The sequence below is a fragment of the Nycticebus coucang genome, chromosome X, assembly GCF_027406575.1.
Source record: "Nycticebus coucang isolate mNycCou1 chromosome X, mNycCou1.pri, whole genome shotgun sequence".
Classification (NCBI taxonomy): domain Eukaryota; kingdom Metazoa; phylum Chordata; class Mammalia; order Primates; family Lorisidae; genus Nycticebus; species Nycticebus coucang.
In genome coordinates, this window is record NC_069804.1 from 79,498,600 (window position 1) to 79,515,783 (window position 17,184).

Sequence of the window (17,184 nt, forward strand, 5' to 3'; positions counted from 1 at the left end):
AAATTCTCCTGACGTGGGAGTCTCATTTGGGAGAATGGGAATAGAACTATTGACCTCTGAGGGGACAATATGAATATATACATAATTCTTTTGGGGCAGGGGAAATCTTTCAGTGTGGGATGGACATGTTACTTCAGGGTAGAGATCTAGGATGGAAATTGGTTGCTAGGTGTAAGAAACTCATTCTCTGCCTTTCTCTCTAAAGAATAAGTCTATTTAAGAGGGGAAACGTCCTTGAAGGGGAGGTGGGTCCAAAGTAAGAAATCACTAACCTGTGAGGTGGGCTTCTTCTAAGGGAGTATGATCTATTATCAGACTCCAGATTTCCTCCTGGGCTGTGCAGGCCACCTAGGGGACACTTATTTTGTAGCCTTTCTCCTTGTGGTGGGTGCCTTTGTCAGTGACACTTCCAAGGAAGCTGAATAGGCCCTTTTCCCTCAGCAGGAAATATTCTCTCCACCTCTGGACTAAAGGGGGTATTCTATCTCTGATAAGCAAAGCCAAGCCTCTCATGAAAAGGTCTTCCTGAAATAGGCACACTTCTCTGAAGTAAGGATCTATCTATGTGCGAGAGGACACTTTTTTTTTTTCATTGAAAACAACCGTATGAGTTAGTGATATTCTCATAGGAAGACTTTCAATCTCTCTTTGAAGAAGGCCTATCTCCCTACCTCTAATGTATGATGCCCCATGATCATATCAATGTACACAGCTATGATTTAATAATAAAAAAAAAAGACAGGGAGGGAAGAAGGCCTATCTCTCTGAGAGAGAAGAACCACCTTCTCTGACCTAGAAATTCTGTCTCTGCCCCTCCAGGGACTAGCCTGGTAGGGTAAAACTAAGGTAGGATCTGCATCTCTGAAGAGAGAGAATGTTTCTAGGTGACAGTAGTGGGAACAAGAATCTCCCTTTTTTTCCCCAAAGGAGAGTGAAATGTCTGGCTGTAAGGGTGCCTATCTCTGAAAAGAGGTCCAGCACCACCTCTGAGTGGGTATTCTTTCCCTAGTGGGAGAAGGCCCTTCCTGGAGTGGTGCTGCATAGTACGCTCTGTTTCTGGAGGCTTGGCTTCTTTAAAGATTTGTTCTCTTGTCTTTCTATAATTGACTTTGGAAAAGCAAGGTTTTCTCTTTTTTTTTTCAGTTTTTGGCCAGGGCTAGGTTTAAACCCGCCACCTCTGGCATATGGGGCCGGCGCCCTATTCCTTTGAGCCACAGGCGCCGCCCAAGGTTTTTCCAACTACTAATCTATATTTCTCTCCATCTCTTTTTGCCCGTGCAAACTGCCTGTCTCTGAGAGAAATAGAATTGTGTGTCCGAGGGCCAAATTCTCCCTTGAGAATGTCAGGGCCAGAGAGAAAACGATACCCCTTTTTTCCTTGAGAGGGAAGAAGAATCATTTTCTTCTTCTTCTTCTTCTTCTTCTTTTTTTTTTTTTCCATTTAAGAGACAGAGTCTCACTTTATCACCCTCAGTAGAGTGCTGTGGCGTCACAGCTCACAGCAACCTCCAACTCCTGGGCTTAGGTGATTCTCTTGCCTCAGCCTCCCGAGTAGCTGGGACTACAGGTGCCTGACACAACGCCTGGCTATTTTTTTGTTGCAGTTTGGCTGGGGCTGGGTTCAAACCCGCCACCCTCGGTATATGAGACCAGCATCCTACCCACCGAGCAACAGGTGCCACTCAGAATCATCTTCTTTTTGTATTTGAGGGACTGGCTCCCTCTCAGCTAGGAGAAAATCTGCATCTAAAGCATTCTTAGAAGCTTCAGGAAAAGAAAAGTGTCCATGGGAGACTACAGACTGGGAGTGCAGGTTCTTTGGACACTTACAGACCCTAAGGCCTTTGCCCTCAGGATCCTTCCCCAAACTCTCAGAATGTGGGGCTCTCTCCTGCCTGCATTTCTCATCTCTCATGAAAAAGACCCCTTTGTGGTGTAAGCGCCAGCTCCCTGGTGGTGCGCTGGCACAAAACTGGGCCCAGCTGGGCAGGAAGCAAGAGGGGAAGACAAGGAGAGATAAAGAGACAGAGCATAAGGAGCCTGATGTCTAGGATCCCAGGGGTTAATTCTTCCTGCCATTTTCTTAACCCCTAAGTTACCAACTTTTGCACTGGGACAGGGAAGCAATGGAGGAACCAGGCAGGGGATCAGTCAGGGAAGGGGCCGGCAACCCCTCCTCTAGCCGTACCTCATCCCCTGCCAAAAGAGCCATTCATTCTTCCTTCCTAGCCCATCCAAGCTGTGGGGCAGTTACAGGTACAAAACAATAAGGTATTGTATGGCTGTATGTGACACAACAGATCTGAACTGGTGCTGCCTATCTTCTGTAGGACTTTTCCAGAGGGCCATCATCCAAAGTGGTTCTGCTTTGTCCAGCTGGGCTGTAAACTACCAACCAGTGAAGTACACCAGCCTTCTGGCAGACAAAGTGGGCTGTAATGTGCTAGATACCGTGGATATGGTAGACTGTCTTCGGCAAAAGAGCGCCAAGGAACTGGTAGAGCAAGACATCCAGCCAGCCCGCTACCATGTGGCCTTTGGCCCTGTGATTGATGGTGATGTCATTCCTGATGACCCTGAGATCCTGATGGAACAGGGAGAGTTCCTTAACTATGACATCATGCTAGGTGTCAACCAGGGTGAGGGTCTCAAGTTTGTGGAAGGGGTGGTAGACCCTGAGGATGGTGTCTCTGGCACTGACTTTGACTATTCCGTCTCCAACTTTGTGGACAATCTGTATGGCTATCCTGAGGGTAAGGACACCCTGCGAGAGACCATCAAGTTCATGTACACAGACTGGGCAGACCGTGACAACCCTGAGACTCGCCGTAAAACTCTGGTGGCACTCTTCACTGACCACCAGTGGGTGGAGCCCTCAGTGGTGACAGCCGATCTGCACGCCCGCTATGGCTCACCTACCTACTTCTACGCCTTTTACCATCACTGCCAGAGCCTCATGAAGCCTGCTTGGTCAGATGCAGCTCATGGGGATGAAGTACCCTATGTTTTTGGGGTCCCTATGGTAGGCCCCACTGACCTTTTCCCCTGCAACTTCTCCAAGAATGATGTCATGCTCAGTGCTGTCGTCATGACCTATTGGACCAACTTTGCCAAGACTGGGTAAGGAGAAAAATGAGGGTTTTTCTTCTTTGGGACCCCAGCATGCCCTCCCCTCTGCTCATCTGACTAAACCTCTTCAACCATTTCCCTTTCCAAGATATTCCCAAAATCTTGCTTGGTAACTCCTTTACTCCTCTTCCTAACCTCCCTTTCTAGAATCTTTCCTGCCATTTCCTTCCTTCAAAAATTATGTTAAGTCTCAGAACTCGATTAGCACCAACACTGGGCAGGAGTGAGAGTTACTGGCAGAAGTAAGGTTAGCTGGTCAGACACATGTGAGATGGGAATAGAGTACATTCTGAAAGAGCCTTTAGGGGGCTCTTGACAAAACTGGGCAACTGAAAATATTGATAGACACTCAGTAGCATGTGAAAAAAAATGTCTATAGCCTGATCTTAGAGGATGAGCATAAGGAAGGATGAGATAGGAGTTCAAGCTCTGGGAAAGAAGAGGGGTGGACAAAGGGAGGTACCCTGAAAAAGATGGAAATGGTGGGAAATTTTGGACTAGGAAGAGGTTTAGGGGTGACTGTGAGAGGAAGAATGCTGGGCCCTTTCCTCATCCAGGCAGAGTGGTGACCCCAGATTTCCATGTGGTATTTCAGGGATCCCAACAAGCCGGTTCCCCAGGATACCAAGTTCATTCACACCAAGGCCAACCGCTTTGAGGAAGTAGCCTGGTCCAAATACAATCCCCGAGACCAGCTCTACCTTCACATTGGGCTGAAACCAAGGGTCCGCGATCATTACCGGGCCACTAAGGTGGCCTTTTGGAAACACCTGGTGCCCCACCTGTACAACCTGCATGATATGTTCCACTATACGTCCACAACCACCAAAGTGCCGCCCCCGGATACCACTCACAGCTCCCACATCACCCGCAGGCCCAATGGCAAGACCTGGAGCACCAAGCGGCCAGCCATCTCACCTGCCTACAGCAACGAGAATGCCCAAGGATCCTGGAATGGGGACCAGGATGCAGGGCCACTCCTGGTGGAGAACCCTCGTGACTACTCCACTGAATTAAGTGTCACCATCGCTGTGGGGGCCTCCCTCCTGTTCCTTAATGTTCTGGCCTTTGCTGCCCTCTACTACCGTAAGGACAAAAGGCGCCAAGAGCCCCTGCGGCAGCCCAGCCCTCAGAGGGGAACCGGGGCCCCTGAATTGGGAGCTGCTCCTGAGGAGGAGCTGGCAGCATTACAGTTGGGCCCCACCCATCATGAGTGTGAGGCTGGTCCCCCACATGACCCACTTCGCCTCACTGCATTGCCTGACTACACCCTGACCCTGCGGCGCTCCCCTGATGACATCCCACTCATGACCCCCAACACCATCACTATGATTCCCAACTCCCTGGTAGGGCTGCAGACATTGCACCCCTATAACACCTTTGCCGCAGGGTTCAACAGTACTGGGCTGCCCCACTCACATTCCACTACCCGGGTATAGCTCCAATCCCTGGAGCACAGCCTATCTTCTGGCTTCCCTCCTCCTAGATTCATGAACACGTGCACACACACACATACATACATATATGTATACGCATACACCCACACCCTACAGCAGACCCACCTGCACAAACATAGATGTGGACATGCACCCACATGTACAAAAACACAAATACGGAAGTAAACCTGAAAAACCCTTCAAATGGTGACGAAAATGGTCCTCCATTAAGGACCCATGGAACAGCAGCTGAAGCCAGCTCCCTGACCCTGACTACAGACACTCCTGGGGGGCCTGAAAGCAACAGCTGGACACCCCCTTGGTGCTTGCCTTCGGCCTCTCTTGGAACTGCACCACTGACCAACTCCAGACTTGGGAGCTTTAAAGAGCAGAGAAGCTCTTCCTCCCCCAGACTTGGTCTTTTTTCTGGGTCTTGTTTTTGTTGATTTTTTTTTTTTAATTTTGAAACAAATGCTTTTCCAACCTGTGAGTGCTAAGAGACAGCTTAGCACTGAAGAGAGGGCTTCAGGCCCAGGTTTCTCTAGCTCTGGAACCCTCAGTGCTCACATATTCAGACCAAGGGACAGGACCCCTAGGAAAGAAACAGATTTGAGCAAGACTATGGGGTGGAAGGAGAGAGGGGCTAATGCTGTATGGGGGAGAGCCATAGGGGAGAGACCTCCAACTATCAGTGTCCCTGTGGAGGACTGCAGAGCCTGCAGAGTAACCTGCTTCCCCCCAAAGGCCAGCAGCATCGGCCTGACTAGACCAGAGGGCCCTAGATTTGGTGAATGAGGTACTGTGGAGGCCATGTCATTATTGATCCCCCATTGGGCCCTGGTATGATCTGGGTTCTGCCTCTGCCCTTGGGGAAATGCTATCAGATATTCCTCCCATTTTCTTTAGTCTCTTTTGTGTCTGTCATTTCTCTTTCAAAAAGGCAGTGTTTTTTGTTGTTGTTGGCTTTTTTTTTTTTTTAAAGAAAAGTTCTTAAAACACTAACGGAAACCCATGGAGTTTGTCCTTTGTAAAAATTTTAAACACAGTGTCTTGATATAAAAATAAAAAATCCAGTTAGCACTCCCCACCTGCCTCCCTTGCACAGGCCTCACCCCAACAGACCTCTGAGCAGGGTGCCTCTGCAGGCTGGGAACCACTTAGGTAGCCTCTATCTGCCCCCTGTACCTTTAAGCTGATACAGGTCTGGGCTGCACCCTGCTGGCCCCCTGCACAAGGCCTCTCCAATCTTGATCAGGTTGCTGTCCTCAAACCCCCGCCCCCAATGCTCTGGGTTCCTGCAGCTGATGCCTCTTCTCAGCACCTTGGACCTCCTAATGAAATGGCAAAAATAATACTTCCTTCTCTGCTAGGAGCTGCCTCCTCCTCCTCCTCTTCCACCCTTCTCCTCTTACCCCTCCCCCACTACAACCACCTTGCCCTCTTCATGGACTGGGAGCTGGGAGAAGGTTTGACTTCTAACATGCCAAATTTCTTGTACTGAATCCAGTGAGGCATCAGACATGTGAACTCCCTAGCCTTGGGTAACTGACAGAGCAGGGCCCATTCATTCCCCAAGGATACTTGTTTTCTGTTCTGTGAATTAGAATTGAAGAAGTCATCTGGGCCCTGGGAGTGATTTCTTTCCAGAATTGTGGTCAGTGGCTCCTTGTCAACCCTGGGGCATGGATTCAGTGGGGCCCCACAGGGTTAGCATTGTGGGATTTCATATTATTCTCAGTGACTTGAGGGACCAAACTTGGAGTCTGCTCTTCAAGTGTGACAGTTGGGTAGAGTTGCTGATACCTCAGAAACCAGGAATAGAATTCTTCAAAGTGATCCTGAGAAAATGAGGGACATGAACCGTCACAAGCAGGATGATGTTCAGAAGGAACGGACACAATGTAGTATGTACAAAGACCAAAACCCAGAACTAATATACTAATATGGCACATGAAACAAGAGAGGTGGGTAGTGACTGAGTTGACACATGTACAGGTTTTGAAAAAGAAAAAACCAGGGGAGAGGCTGTCAGGGTGGGTCACAAGTTGAATGAATCCATAATGTAGACCAGGTTTTCTCCCTCCTTTGCTCCCTCCCTTCTTCCCTTTACCCTTTCCAAAACTAATATGGATACTAGCATATAATAACAAAAATATAGCATGGAGTTGCTGGGAAGTAATCAGAGTGTGAGTTTTAGAACTAGAAGTAACCTGAGTCATCTAGTCCAACCCATTTATTTTATAGTTAGGGAAATGGGCCCAGAAAACCCCATCATTGTTAGTGTTAGAAACAGACTTAGACCTTCCCATGGTCCTACTCAACTTGTTCCACTCTACCTGCCATTGATTATGTCTCTCAAAGTATGTTGGGTCTACCCTTGGTCAACACATTTGTAGTACGTATAGAAAGCCGGAGAGAATCTGGAAAAGAGGAAAGACAATGTGCCAAAGGACTAGCTGGGGAGTGTGTGTATGAGTGTGTGTGTGTGTGTGTGTGTGTTAATTTAGAAAGGAGAAAACTGATGAGGTAACTAACATTCAATGGTGGGGAGCACCTACTATGTGACAAGTGTGCTATAACCATCTTCAAAAATTTAGCTCCTAAATAAGGACAAAGATGATGACTTGTTCTCCATTTCTTCTAAGAATGATAGAGGGGGAAATGAGATTAAGGAAAACACAAGGGAAAACTTTGCTATAGATAGGTGATCACAAGCACCTAGTGAGTCCTTGATAATAGTTGCCAAATTGAATGAAAGGAAGCATTGGTATTTTTCTTTTTTTTTTTTTTATTTTGTAGAGACAGAGTCTCACTTTATGGCCCTCTGTAGAGTGCCGTGGCCTCACACAGCTCACAGCAACCTCCAACTCCTGGGCTTAAGCGATTCTCTTGCCTCAGCCTCCCGAGCAGCTGGGACTACAGGCGCCTGCCACAACGCCCGGCTATTAGCATTGGTATTTTTCATCTTACTGAAAGCAGAGGGTTAGATTACATGAGCTTTTTTGTTTGTTTGTTTGGGGTTTTTTTGTTTGTTTGTTTTTTTGAGACAGAGTCTCAAGCTGTCGCCCTGGGTAGAGCGCTGTAGCATCACAGCTCACAGCAACCTCCAACTCCTGGGCTTAAGCAATTCTCCTGCCTCTGCCTCCCAAGTAGCTGGGACTACAGGCGCCCGCCACAATGCCCAGCTATTTTTTGGTTGCAGTTGTCATTGCTGTTCGGCAGGCCCAGGGATTCGAACCCGCCAGCTCCGGTGTATGTGGCTGGTGCCCTAGCCACTTGAGCTACAGGCGCAGAGCCAGAGATTTTGAGGTCAATTCAGAGTCTTTTTTGTTTGTTTGTTCTTTAATGTTCCATCCTTTGGTTGCTCCATTTGAGATACTACCAGACAAGGCTTCCTATTTTGGGGGGAGGGAAGGTGTGGATCCCAGTTAGGAGGCTGTCTATTTGGGGAAGATTTGGACATGCCTCTCCTCTAAAAATTCGAGGCACCATAGCAAACCCAGCTCCAATCTTATTAGGAACCCATCAGTGAGAGATTACAATTGGTCCTTATACCGTTGAAGGGTCTAAGTGGAGGATGTGACCTCCAAGACAGGCAGGAATTCAATCTAACTGACAATTCTATGCCTATACAGCTTGGAGTTCTCAGCCCTTTTTTCTCTTCTCTTTTCTCTTCTCTTCTCTTCTCTTTTCTTCTCTTCTCGTCTCACTCTATGCTCTGGGTAGAATGCCATGCCATTATAGCTCACGACAACCTCAAACTCTTGGGCTTGAGCAATCCTCTTGCCTCAGCTTCCTGAGTAGCTGGGGCTACAGGCATGCACCACCATGCTTGGCTAGCTTTTCTATTTTTAGTAGAGATAGGGACTCACTCTTTTTTTTTTTTTTTTTTTTGTAGAGACAGAGTTTCACTTTATGGCCCTCGGTAGAGTGCCGTGGCCTCACACAGCTTACAGCAACCTCCAACTCCTGGGCTTAAGCAATTCTCTTGCCTCAGCCTCCTGAGTAGCTGGGACTACAGGCGCCCGCCACAACACCCGGCTAAGGGACTCACTCTTACTCAGGCTGTTCTCGAATTCCTGAGCTCAAGCAATCTGCCCACCCCAGCCTCCTAGAGTGCTAGGTTTATAGGTGTGAGCTACCGTGCCCAGCCAGTTCTCAGCCCTTTTGCTGACTGCCAGCCTTAAGCCCAGCTCCAGCTCCTTGTTCAAAGAAGCGGAGGATATATTTGGATTTTATTTCACATTGCAAAACTTATTAGTACCTAGATTGGGTCTATTCTGCATCCTTAGATTTATCTGGTTTCTATTTTGGTCCTTTAAGGAGCCATCATGGCATCTGAATTTGTGGTGTGCGTGAAGGGTCAGAGGTTGGTTACTGTGGAAATCTCCATAGGAAGTATGATTACTAGGCTGTAGGCTAGTTTATGTACTATGTGAGGGATAAAAGATACCCACATTGGGGTGCATACTGTCAGGAAAACGAAAATGAGCCATGATAAAATGAATGACATGCATAATTTTACCACATGGCTTCACTTATATAGTAAAGATTAATGGGACCAGAGAAGTTATTAGGAAAGGCTATGGTGGGATTCAGGTTGGTAGAGTAGTAGGCATTTCAAATTGGGGAAAAAACCTTAGCCAGAGTGTGGAGATGAGTAATTCTAGGCATGCTTGAGGAGCAGTGAGGAAACTGGCCTGATGGAAGTTAAATGATGGTGGGAAATCAGTTTGGCAAGGCAAGTTGTGGAGGTCTTCATCACAGCAGAAGAGTTGGGCTATTATTGGATGAACAATGAGACACCTAACTGAATTCATTTGCTAGTGTTTTCATAGTGAGAAAACAAAACCTCCTGGGCTCTTCTTTTGCTCCTTCTCTTCTTTTTCTTTTTTCTTTTTTTTTTTTTTTTTTGCAGTTTTTGGCCGGGGCTGGGTTTGAACCCACCACCTCCAGCATATGTGGCCGGCGCCCCACTCGTTTGAGCCACAGGCGCTGCTTTTTTTTTTTTTTTTTTTTTTTTGGTTTTTGGCCGGGGCTGGGTTTGAACCCGCTACCTCCGGCATATGGGACCGGTGCCCTACTCCTTGAGCCACAGGCACTGCCCTGCTCCTTCTCTTCTGTAAGAAGGATTTTAAGAGTAGAAATGACCACGTGAACACCGGAGAGAAGCTCCTGAAGGCAGTCCAAGAGAGCTTTGAGCTGGTCTGTGTAACTCCATCTCATAGTCTGAGTCAGTAACAGCCCAGGGCACTTCAAGGACTTGCAGCTCAAGTTGCAGGACAGTAGTAGTGGATTTACAAACCCCATGGAGAATGGAAGAGATGCTCGCTGCAGCCTATAGATGGACAAACATGGCTCCACCATTTTACAGATGGGAAAAAGTGAGCTCCACATATTATAGATCAATACATTTGATATTAATTGAAAGCAAGACTCAAGGACAAATGACTAAAAGGCTGGTTGGTGAAGTCTTTAAAAAGGAAGTGAAGATCACTCACTCCCTGTATGGATTTAGGACAAGCAAATCATGCCCCATTCAGCTTATTTCCTTAGACAGGGTGACTGATAAGGCAGCTGAGGTGAATGCTATACCCACAATGTATCTGGAGTTCAATAAAACATTGTCTCAATGCTCTCGGGGCAAGACAGAGAAATGTGGGATGGGCAAAGGTAAACCTAGGTGGATTTTTAAATGGCTGAAAAGTTACTGTGTCACTAGATCAAACTTACAAATTGGTAAAATCCTTTATTTGAATTCTAAAATGTAACAGTATGAATATAAGATGCAAGAGATGTTGCTTAGAGGGTTTTTAGAGTAAATTAAAACTCGTCATGAGGGCGGCGCCTGTGGCTCAGTGAGTAGGGCGCCGGCCCCATATGCCGAGGGTGGCGGGTTCAAACCCAGCCCCAGCCAAACTGCAACAAAAAAATAGCCAGGCATTGTGGCGGGCGCCTGTAGTCCCAGCTGCTCGGGAGGCTGAGGCAAGAGAATCGCTGAAGCCCAAGAGCTAGAGGTTGCTGTGAGCCATGTGACGCCACGGCACTCTACCCAAGGGCAGTACAGTGAGACTCTGTCTCTACAAAAAAAAAAAAAAAAAACTCGTCATGAGTCTTCATGTGTTGAAAGTGGGGTTTGGTTGCTACAAAAAGCATTGTGACCTTGGGCTGTATAACATTCAGAAAAAAGGAGGTGATCGCCTTGTGCAGTTCTGCATTAGTCAGACCACACCTGATGCCCTCTGTTCAGTTACAGGTGCCAGACTTCAAGGGAGATGTTAACAAAAGTATATTCAGAGAATAGTTGCGAGAATAATGAGAGGACTGGATAATCCCAGGAGAAATTTTTCTACTATCAGCAAATCATTACTGGGCTCATGGGGAAGAAGCTATAGATTTGTTCTGCAATACTCCAAGAGCTCTAAGGTCTAATAGATGGAAGTAATAGGAAAGCAGATTTTGGTTCAACATAAGGAAAATGTTCTTTTTTCCTTTCCTTTTATACAATGAAAAATTATAATAAAAGTTCCAGTTCATGATTCCAGCCTCTTGAAGTCCTTTTAAACTTACCATCAACAGTTTCAAAAATGGATGACAAAAGTGTCATAATCTCAACATGCTCATATAAGCATTTTGCTGTGTTTAGAAAGAACTTTCTGAAGAAAGAGCTTTCTGATGATTGATAGTATTCTCTGTGATTAAAATGGACTGCCCCAAAAGATAGGCAGCTATCACCATGTAGTTAAATAGTGACTCCATGTGGGTGATGTAAAGGCAACAAAACCATCTGATAAAGGACTGAACCAAATGACCTCTAGGGTTACTGAGATTCTATCATACTTGAGTTAGAAGGTTTCATGGCAGAGTATTCAGGAAAATATCCCTAAAGCCTGGATATGGGTGGGCTGTAGGAGAAGAGACTAGAAACAGAGATGATAACTAGTTAAGAGGTACCTACTCGAAGGACTATAACAATTTTCACCTCCATCCCCCCTCACACTTGAATCTCCAAATTATTATGTCATAAGTAATCTTTTTTTTTTTTTTTTTTTTTTTTAATTTGGCCAGGGCTGGGTTTGAACCCGCCACCTCCGGCATGTGGGACCGGCGCCCTACCCGCTGAGCCACAGGCGCCGCCCTGTCATAAGTAATCTTAATGGTTGCCTAGTTCCCCTCCCTTAGGATCTGGTGCTTGATTCCCTTCGGTAACCTCCTTGTCGAGTAATTATCTTGCTTCTGCTTAAAAACTTTCTTTCTTTTTTTTTTTTTTGAGACAGAGTCTCACATGGTCACCCGTGGTATAATGCCATGGCAGTAGAATGCTGTGGTGTCCTAGCTCACAGCAACCTCAAACTCTTGGGCTCAAGCGATTCTCTTGCCTCAGCCTTCCAAATAGCTGGGACTACAGGCACTTGCCACAACACCGGCTATTTTTTGAGATGAGGTCTTGCTCTGGCTCAGGCTGGGCTCAAACCTGTGAGCTCAGGCAATTCACTCATTCAGCCTCCAAAGTGCTAGGATTAAAGGCATGAGCCACCATGCCTGGCCTGCTTAAAAATTTTCAGTGATGGGAAAATCTTCTCCTCTCCGAGCAGACCAGTGCATATTGGATCATCATGAACCATTATGAAGTTCTACTTTAGGTTGAGTCAAAATCAATTTTCCCATACCACCCACCCTTTGCTGCTGATTGTGCCCTCTTAGAAAACAAAACAAGATGAATCCCCTTTCTATATTATGAACCTTCCAATACCTATATTTGAAAACTTGTTCCCAGGGCGGCGCCTGTGGCTCAGTGAGTAGGGCGCCAGCCCCATATGCCGAGGGTGGTGGGTTCAAACCCAGCCCCGGCCAAACTGCAACAAAAAAAATAGCCGGGTGTTGTGGCAGGCGCCTGTAGTCCCAGCTACTTGGGAGGCTGAGGCAAGAGAATTGCGTAAGCCCAAGAGTTAGAGGTTGCTGTGAGCCATGTGACGCCACGGCACTCTACCTGAGCATGGTACAGTGAGACTCTGTCTCTACAAAAAAAAAAAAAAAAGAAAACTTGTTCCCAAATAACCACCATCATGCTGTTGATCCCTTCTCCAGGTTAAACAGCTCCAGTAGGTCATACACAATGATTTTTAAGTCTTCTCATATACCTGCTCTCTCTTTTGTACATGCTCCAGATTGTAACATCCTTGTTCGTGTATGGTATCCAAGGCTAAAGATAATTCTCATCCTCCACTGTGGTCAGAATAGAGCAGAGAAGAAAGCAGAACTGTAATCTTTCGCATTCTAGACCTGAACACATTAGCATTTGAGGCAGCTAATGTCAAGAATAATGAGTTTACAGTCACCTCGAACACCTAAAGCTTTTCACACAGATTGTTATGAAACCAAGTCCCTTCTCCCTTGTCCTTAAGCATTTGGTGTTGATGAATTCTGCTATGAAGCATTACATTTCATCTTTCTCGTTCATTATGGCCTCTTGGGATTTTTCTGAAACCGGGTTCACGTCATTTACAAATTTGATCAGCAAGACATCAATGTTGCCATCCAAGTAATTAATTAAATTATTGGATAGGCAGGGACCTCCCTCCAGACTGACAAAGATCCACTAGTCACCAGCTGTGAACATGCCCTGTTGTCCTGTCTTCAGCCCTTATTTTCCCTTCTTATCCTCAAGGACATCTCACACCAGGACATTCTTAAACAAAATAAGATTGCAGTCTGAAATTCTCTTTGGAAACCGGGAGTGGGGAGAAGGGAACGGGAATGAAGGAGAAGAATTTGACCTTTAGATCGTTTCTTCCCTTCATCCAGTCCCCAGGATGAGCCCTGTGGCTTCAGTCTCCATGCAAGAATTGCCAGACAACAGCACAGGTATAGAAAGTTGGAAGCACTGGATGTGGGGTCAGAAAACTTGTATTCAAATCCATCTCTGCCTCTTCCTAGCTATATGACCTTGGGCAAGCTGTTTAGCTTCTCTGTTTGCTCATCTGTAAAATAGGGGAGAAAACACCTACCTCACAGGGTTGTTGTGAGGATTAAATGAAAAAACCTATGTGAATGTTCTTTGTAAACTGTAAGCATTATACAAATGTGAGATTATTACTATGGTTGAAGGCCTACTGTGTTCATCAGTATAGAGTACAAAAAAGATAAATAAGATATAATTCTTGCTCTAGGGGAGCTCACAATTTTGTAAGAGAGATATGTTCACGGATAATCATAATATCAAGTAGAAGATAGGGCAAATGGCACAAGTTGTTATGGTAATTTAAAAGAGGAGACAGTTGTTTCAGACTGGGGGAAACCAAAAAGGCTTCAAGGAATTTGGTCTTTATCCTGATAGATGGGATGGATCTGATGTATAGAAATGCCTGAGGACAGCATTCCAGGTGGAAGACCCTCAGAATGGGGAATGGGAACTTAAGGAGCATGTCTGAAGTGCTGGAGTCAGTCCTTTTTTTTTTTGTTTTGTTTTTTATTGAGACAGTCTCAGTTTGTCACCCTCAGTAGAGTACCTGGTATCCTAGCTCACAGCAACCTCAAACTCTTAGGCTCAAACGATTCTCTTGCCTCGGCCTCCCAAGTAGCTGGAACTATAGACACCCGCCACAACACCTGGCTATTTTTATTTTATGTATTTATTTTTTTGTTTAGCAGGCCCGGGCTGGGTTCAAACCCACCAGCCCCAGAGCATGTAGGCAGCGCCCTAACCATCAAGCTATGGGCACCCAGCCTTTCTTTTTTTTTCCCTTTGTAGAGACAGAGTCTTACTCTATCGCCCTCGGTAGATGCCATGGCGTCACACAGCTCACAGCAAACTCCAACTCCTGGGCTTAGGCAATTCTCTTGCCTCAGCCTCCCAAGTAGCTGAGACTACAGGTGCCCGCCACAATGCCCAACTATTTTTTTGTTGCAGTTTGGCCGAGGCCAGGTTTGAACCCACCACCCTCGGTATATGGGGCTGACACCCTACCCACTGAGCCACAGGGGCTGACACCCTACCCACTGAGCGACCCCCACCCCCCTTTTTTTTTTGAGAGAGTCTCACTCTGTTGCCCCAAGCTAGAGTGCCATGGTGTCAGCCTAGCTCACAGCAGCCTCAAACTTCTGGGCTCAAGCAATCCTCTTGCCTCACCTTTCTGAGTAGCTGGGACTGACTACAGGAACCAGCCACAATGCCGGGCTATTTTTTCTAGTTTTAGTAGAGATGGGGTCTTACTCTTGCTCAGACTGGTCTGGAACTCCTGCACTCAAGCTATTCACCGGCCTCAGCCTCCCACAGTGCTAGGATTACAGACCTGAACCACTACTGGCCAGTCCTGTTTGATGGTAAGAGGCAATAAGGCTGGTCAGCCATATTACAACTCTATTAGACATGGTCATTCCCAGCATGCCCATAATTGAGAATTCAGTCCTTCAGAAGAAGGACCAGAATTTGAGCAAAGCCTCTTAAGTTTCACATCTGTTGTTCTTCAACTAACCTCCTTGGAGAAAAATAACTCTGGGGGGATAGAGGCATCTGAAAAGATTTTAGAAAAATCGCCTTTTTCCTTATCTAAAGCCAAAAAACACATCTCTGGGAAGAGCAGATACTAAGGCCACATTTACATCCTAGGAATCTTCAGCTGGAATTGGCTCTAAAGTATTCAAGCGTTTTCATTGAAGGAGTGTTATCCACCATTATCTGAAAGGCTCTTCTTAATCTACAATTCCACGTAGGGAGCAGAGAAAGGCAAAGAAAATAGTTCAAGGGCTCTCAAGGTCCATCTCATGGTTTCTTTGGAGCTATGGTTATGATTTGGTGCCACCTGGTGTCAAAAACAAAATATAGCATCCTGGTGTAGCAGCCTCCTTCCCCCTCAAATCTAAAGCATTGTAATGCCTGCTCAACATCTAGGGATGGGGCTGGCTTCTTGCAGTAGAGTACAGCCAGCCACTCTGGGCTCTGTATAAATGCAAAAGAACAAGAAAGAGAAATTGCTACTCCAAGCGTCATGACTGTCCTTTCCTGTGCTGTCAAAGTTTCTATTTTTCCCAGAGTACCCCTCAGAATGTGTATGATGGCTCGAATATCTGTCACAGATAATACAAGACCTCTCTCTCTTGACCAAGGGAAATTATTGTGACCCTCTAGGGTGGTGAAAGGAGTAACAGTAAGTGCGTCTGGTTCCTCCGTGTGAGCTCAGTTTTAAGTGTTGTTGCTTCCTGAATGGGCTATACTGTTCTAGAATGACTCCTTGGTAAGAAACCTTTTCCCTTAGAATTCCTGTAGCCCCTCTACAATGTTAGGGGAGGGAGAAATGTTGCCTCAGAGAATATAACAGATGGTGGCCCCCTTTCCCTCAAACCCCGTTCCTAAACAGATTCTAAGTGATCAATAAAACTAGAACTGGGAAGGTCTGATGAAGCCTCCTAAAGGGGTATTAGCAGAGGGTACCTTGAGGCGATGGCTGGAACTGAGATGGCCAGAGCTGAATAGGGACAACACTGAGCTAGTGAAAAAGTTAATACCTCTGCCACTGCTTCCATTCCCAGGTACTCTGTTGTCCCCAACCCTCCCAGGCTCTTTTGGGTGTCGGTAAATCCTGGGTCAGCTCTCAGTTTGTATTGTCAATTGCAAGCGGAGGCATGAAAATGGCCAAAGTACAAAAGAAAGAAATCACTAACTAGATTGCAATGCCTCAATTCTTGGATCACTACTATTTTTTTTTTTTTTTTTGCAGTTTTTGGCTGGGGCTGGGTTTGAACCTGCCACCTCTGGTATGTGGGGCTGACACTACTCCTTTGAGCCACAGGTGCCACTACTATTATATTTCTCAGGTCTTCCCTCCTCCCTACAATACAGGAGGCCCCCTAACTGTATCGGCCATAAGAAGTGAAGAAATCCTTTTTTACTCTTCAGTTAAGACAGGGTTGCAATTTTACAAAAGTAACATTCTCTAGGAAACGAATAGATAAGAAAATAACAACAAAGTAATGAAAGAACAAACAAATGGGTTTATAAAGCTCATGTGTCTTATCCTGGATCAGCAAGTTTAATCACAGAGAAACTTATTTAGTATAATGTACAGGGCACCTAATCAAATCCTGTTTTGCCAGGGCAACCTTCCCAAACACGAGAGGTCAGAAGTTAGACCAAGCTGCCTGACAGATCTGGTGTGGTTCACAGTCCCTAGTGGAATCGGCTTCTCATGTCACTCTTGGTGCAGATATCCTAATGGGGTGCCTTCCATCCTGGTCCCTGAGCTACCCCTATCCTTCCCCACCCCTTTCAAGCTCCCTGAAAGAGAAGATCCCTGGTGAAACTCCACCCTTCACATTGTTTTGATGACATTTTTAAGGACATGTGTTTTGACAAATACAAATGTGCTTACTATAAGTCCAACTGGGGGGAAAAAATTGGAATTGAGACTGCTTAGGAAGATCTGATTCTGTAGTGGCCATTCTATTGTTCTCAGCTACGATTTTGTTTTAGTTCACTGAAATGGCCATGTGACTTTGATGGCAAACGCCATCTTTTTGTTGTTGTTGTTGAGACAGAGTTTCACTTTATCGCCCTCGGTAGAGTGCTGTTGCGTCACAGCTCACAGCAACCTCCAACTCCTGGGCTTAGGCGATTCTCCGA

General features: G+C 46.1%; 1 protein-coding gene across 3 annotated transcripts in view; it reads left to right on the forward strand.

Annotated features, from left to right (window-relative positions):
* Window positions 1-5,650, forward strand: part of NLGN3 (neuroligin 3) — a 28,185-nt gene extending 22,535 nt beyond the window's left edge. For all 3 annotated transcript variants that reach the window (XM_053579164.1, XM_053579165.1, XM_053579166.1), the window contains 2 exons: window positions 2,331-3,120; window positions 3,725-5,650. In XM_053579164.1, coding sequence (XP_053435139.1) covers window positions 2,331-3,120; window positions 3,725-4,568 — 1,634 coding nt within the window. In that variant the 3' untranslated portion in view covers window positions 4,569-5,650. The remainder of the gene's footprint in view (window positions 1-2,330; window positions 3,121-3,724) is intronic.
* Window positions 5,651-17,184: the final 11,534 nt, after the last annotated feature.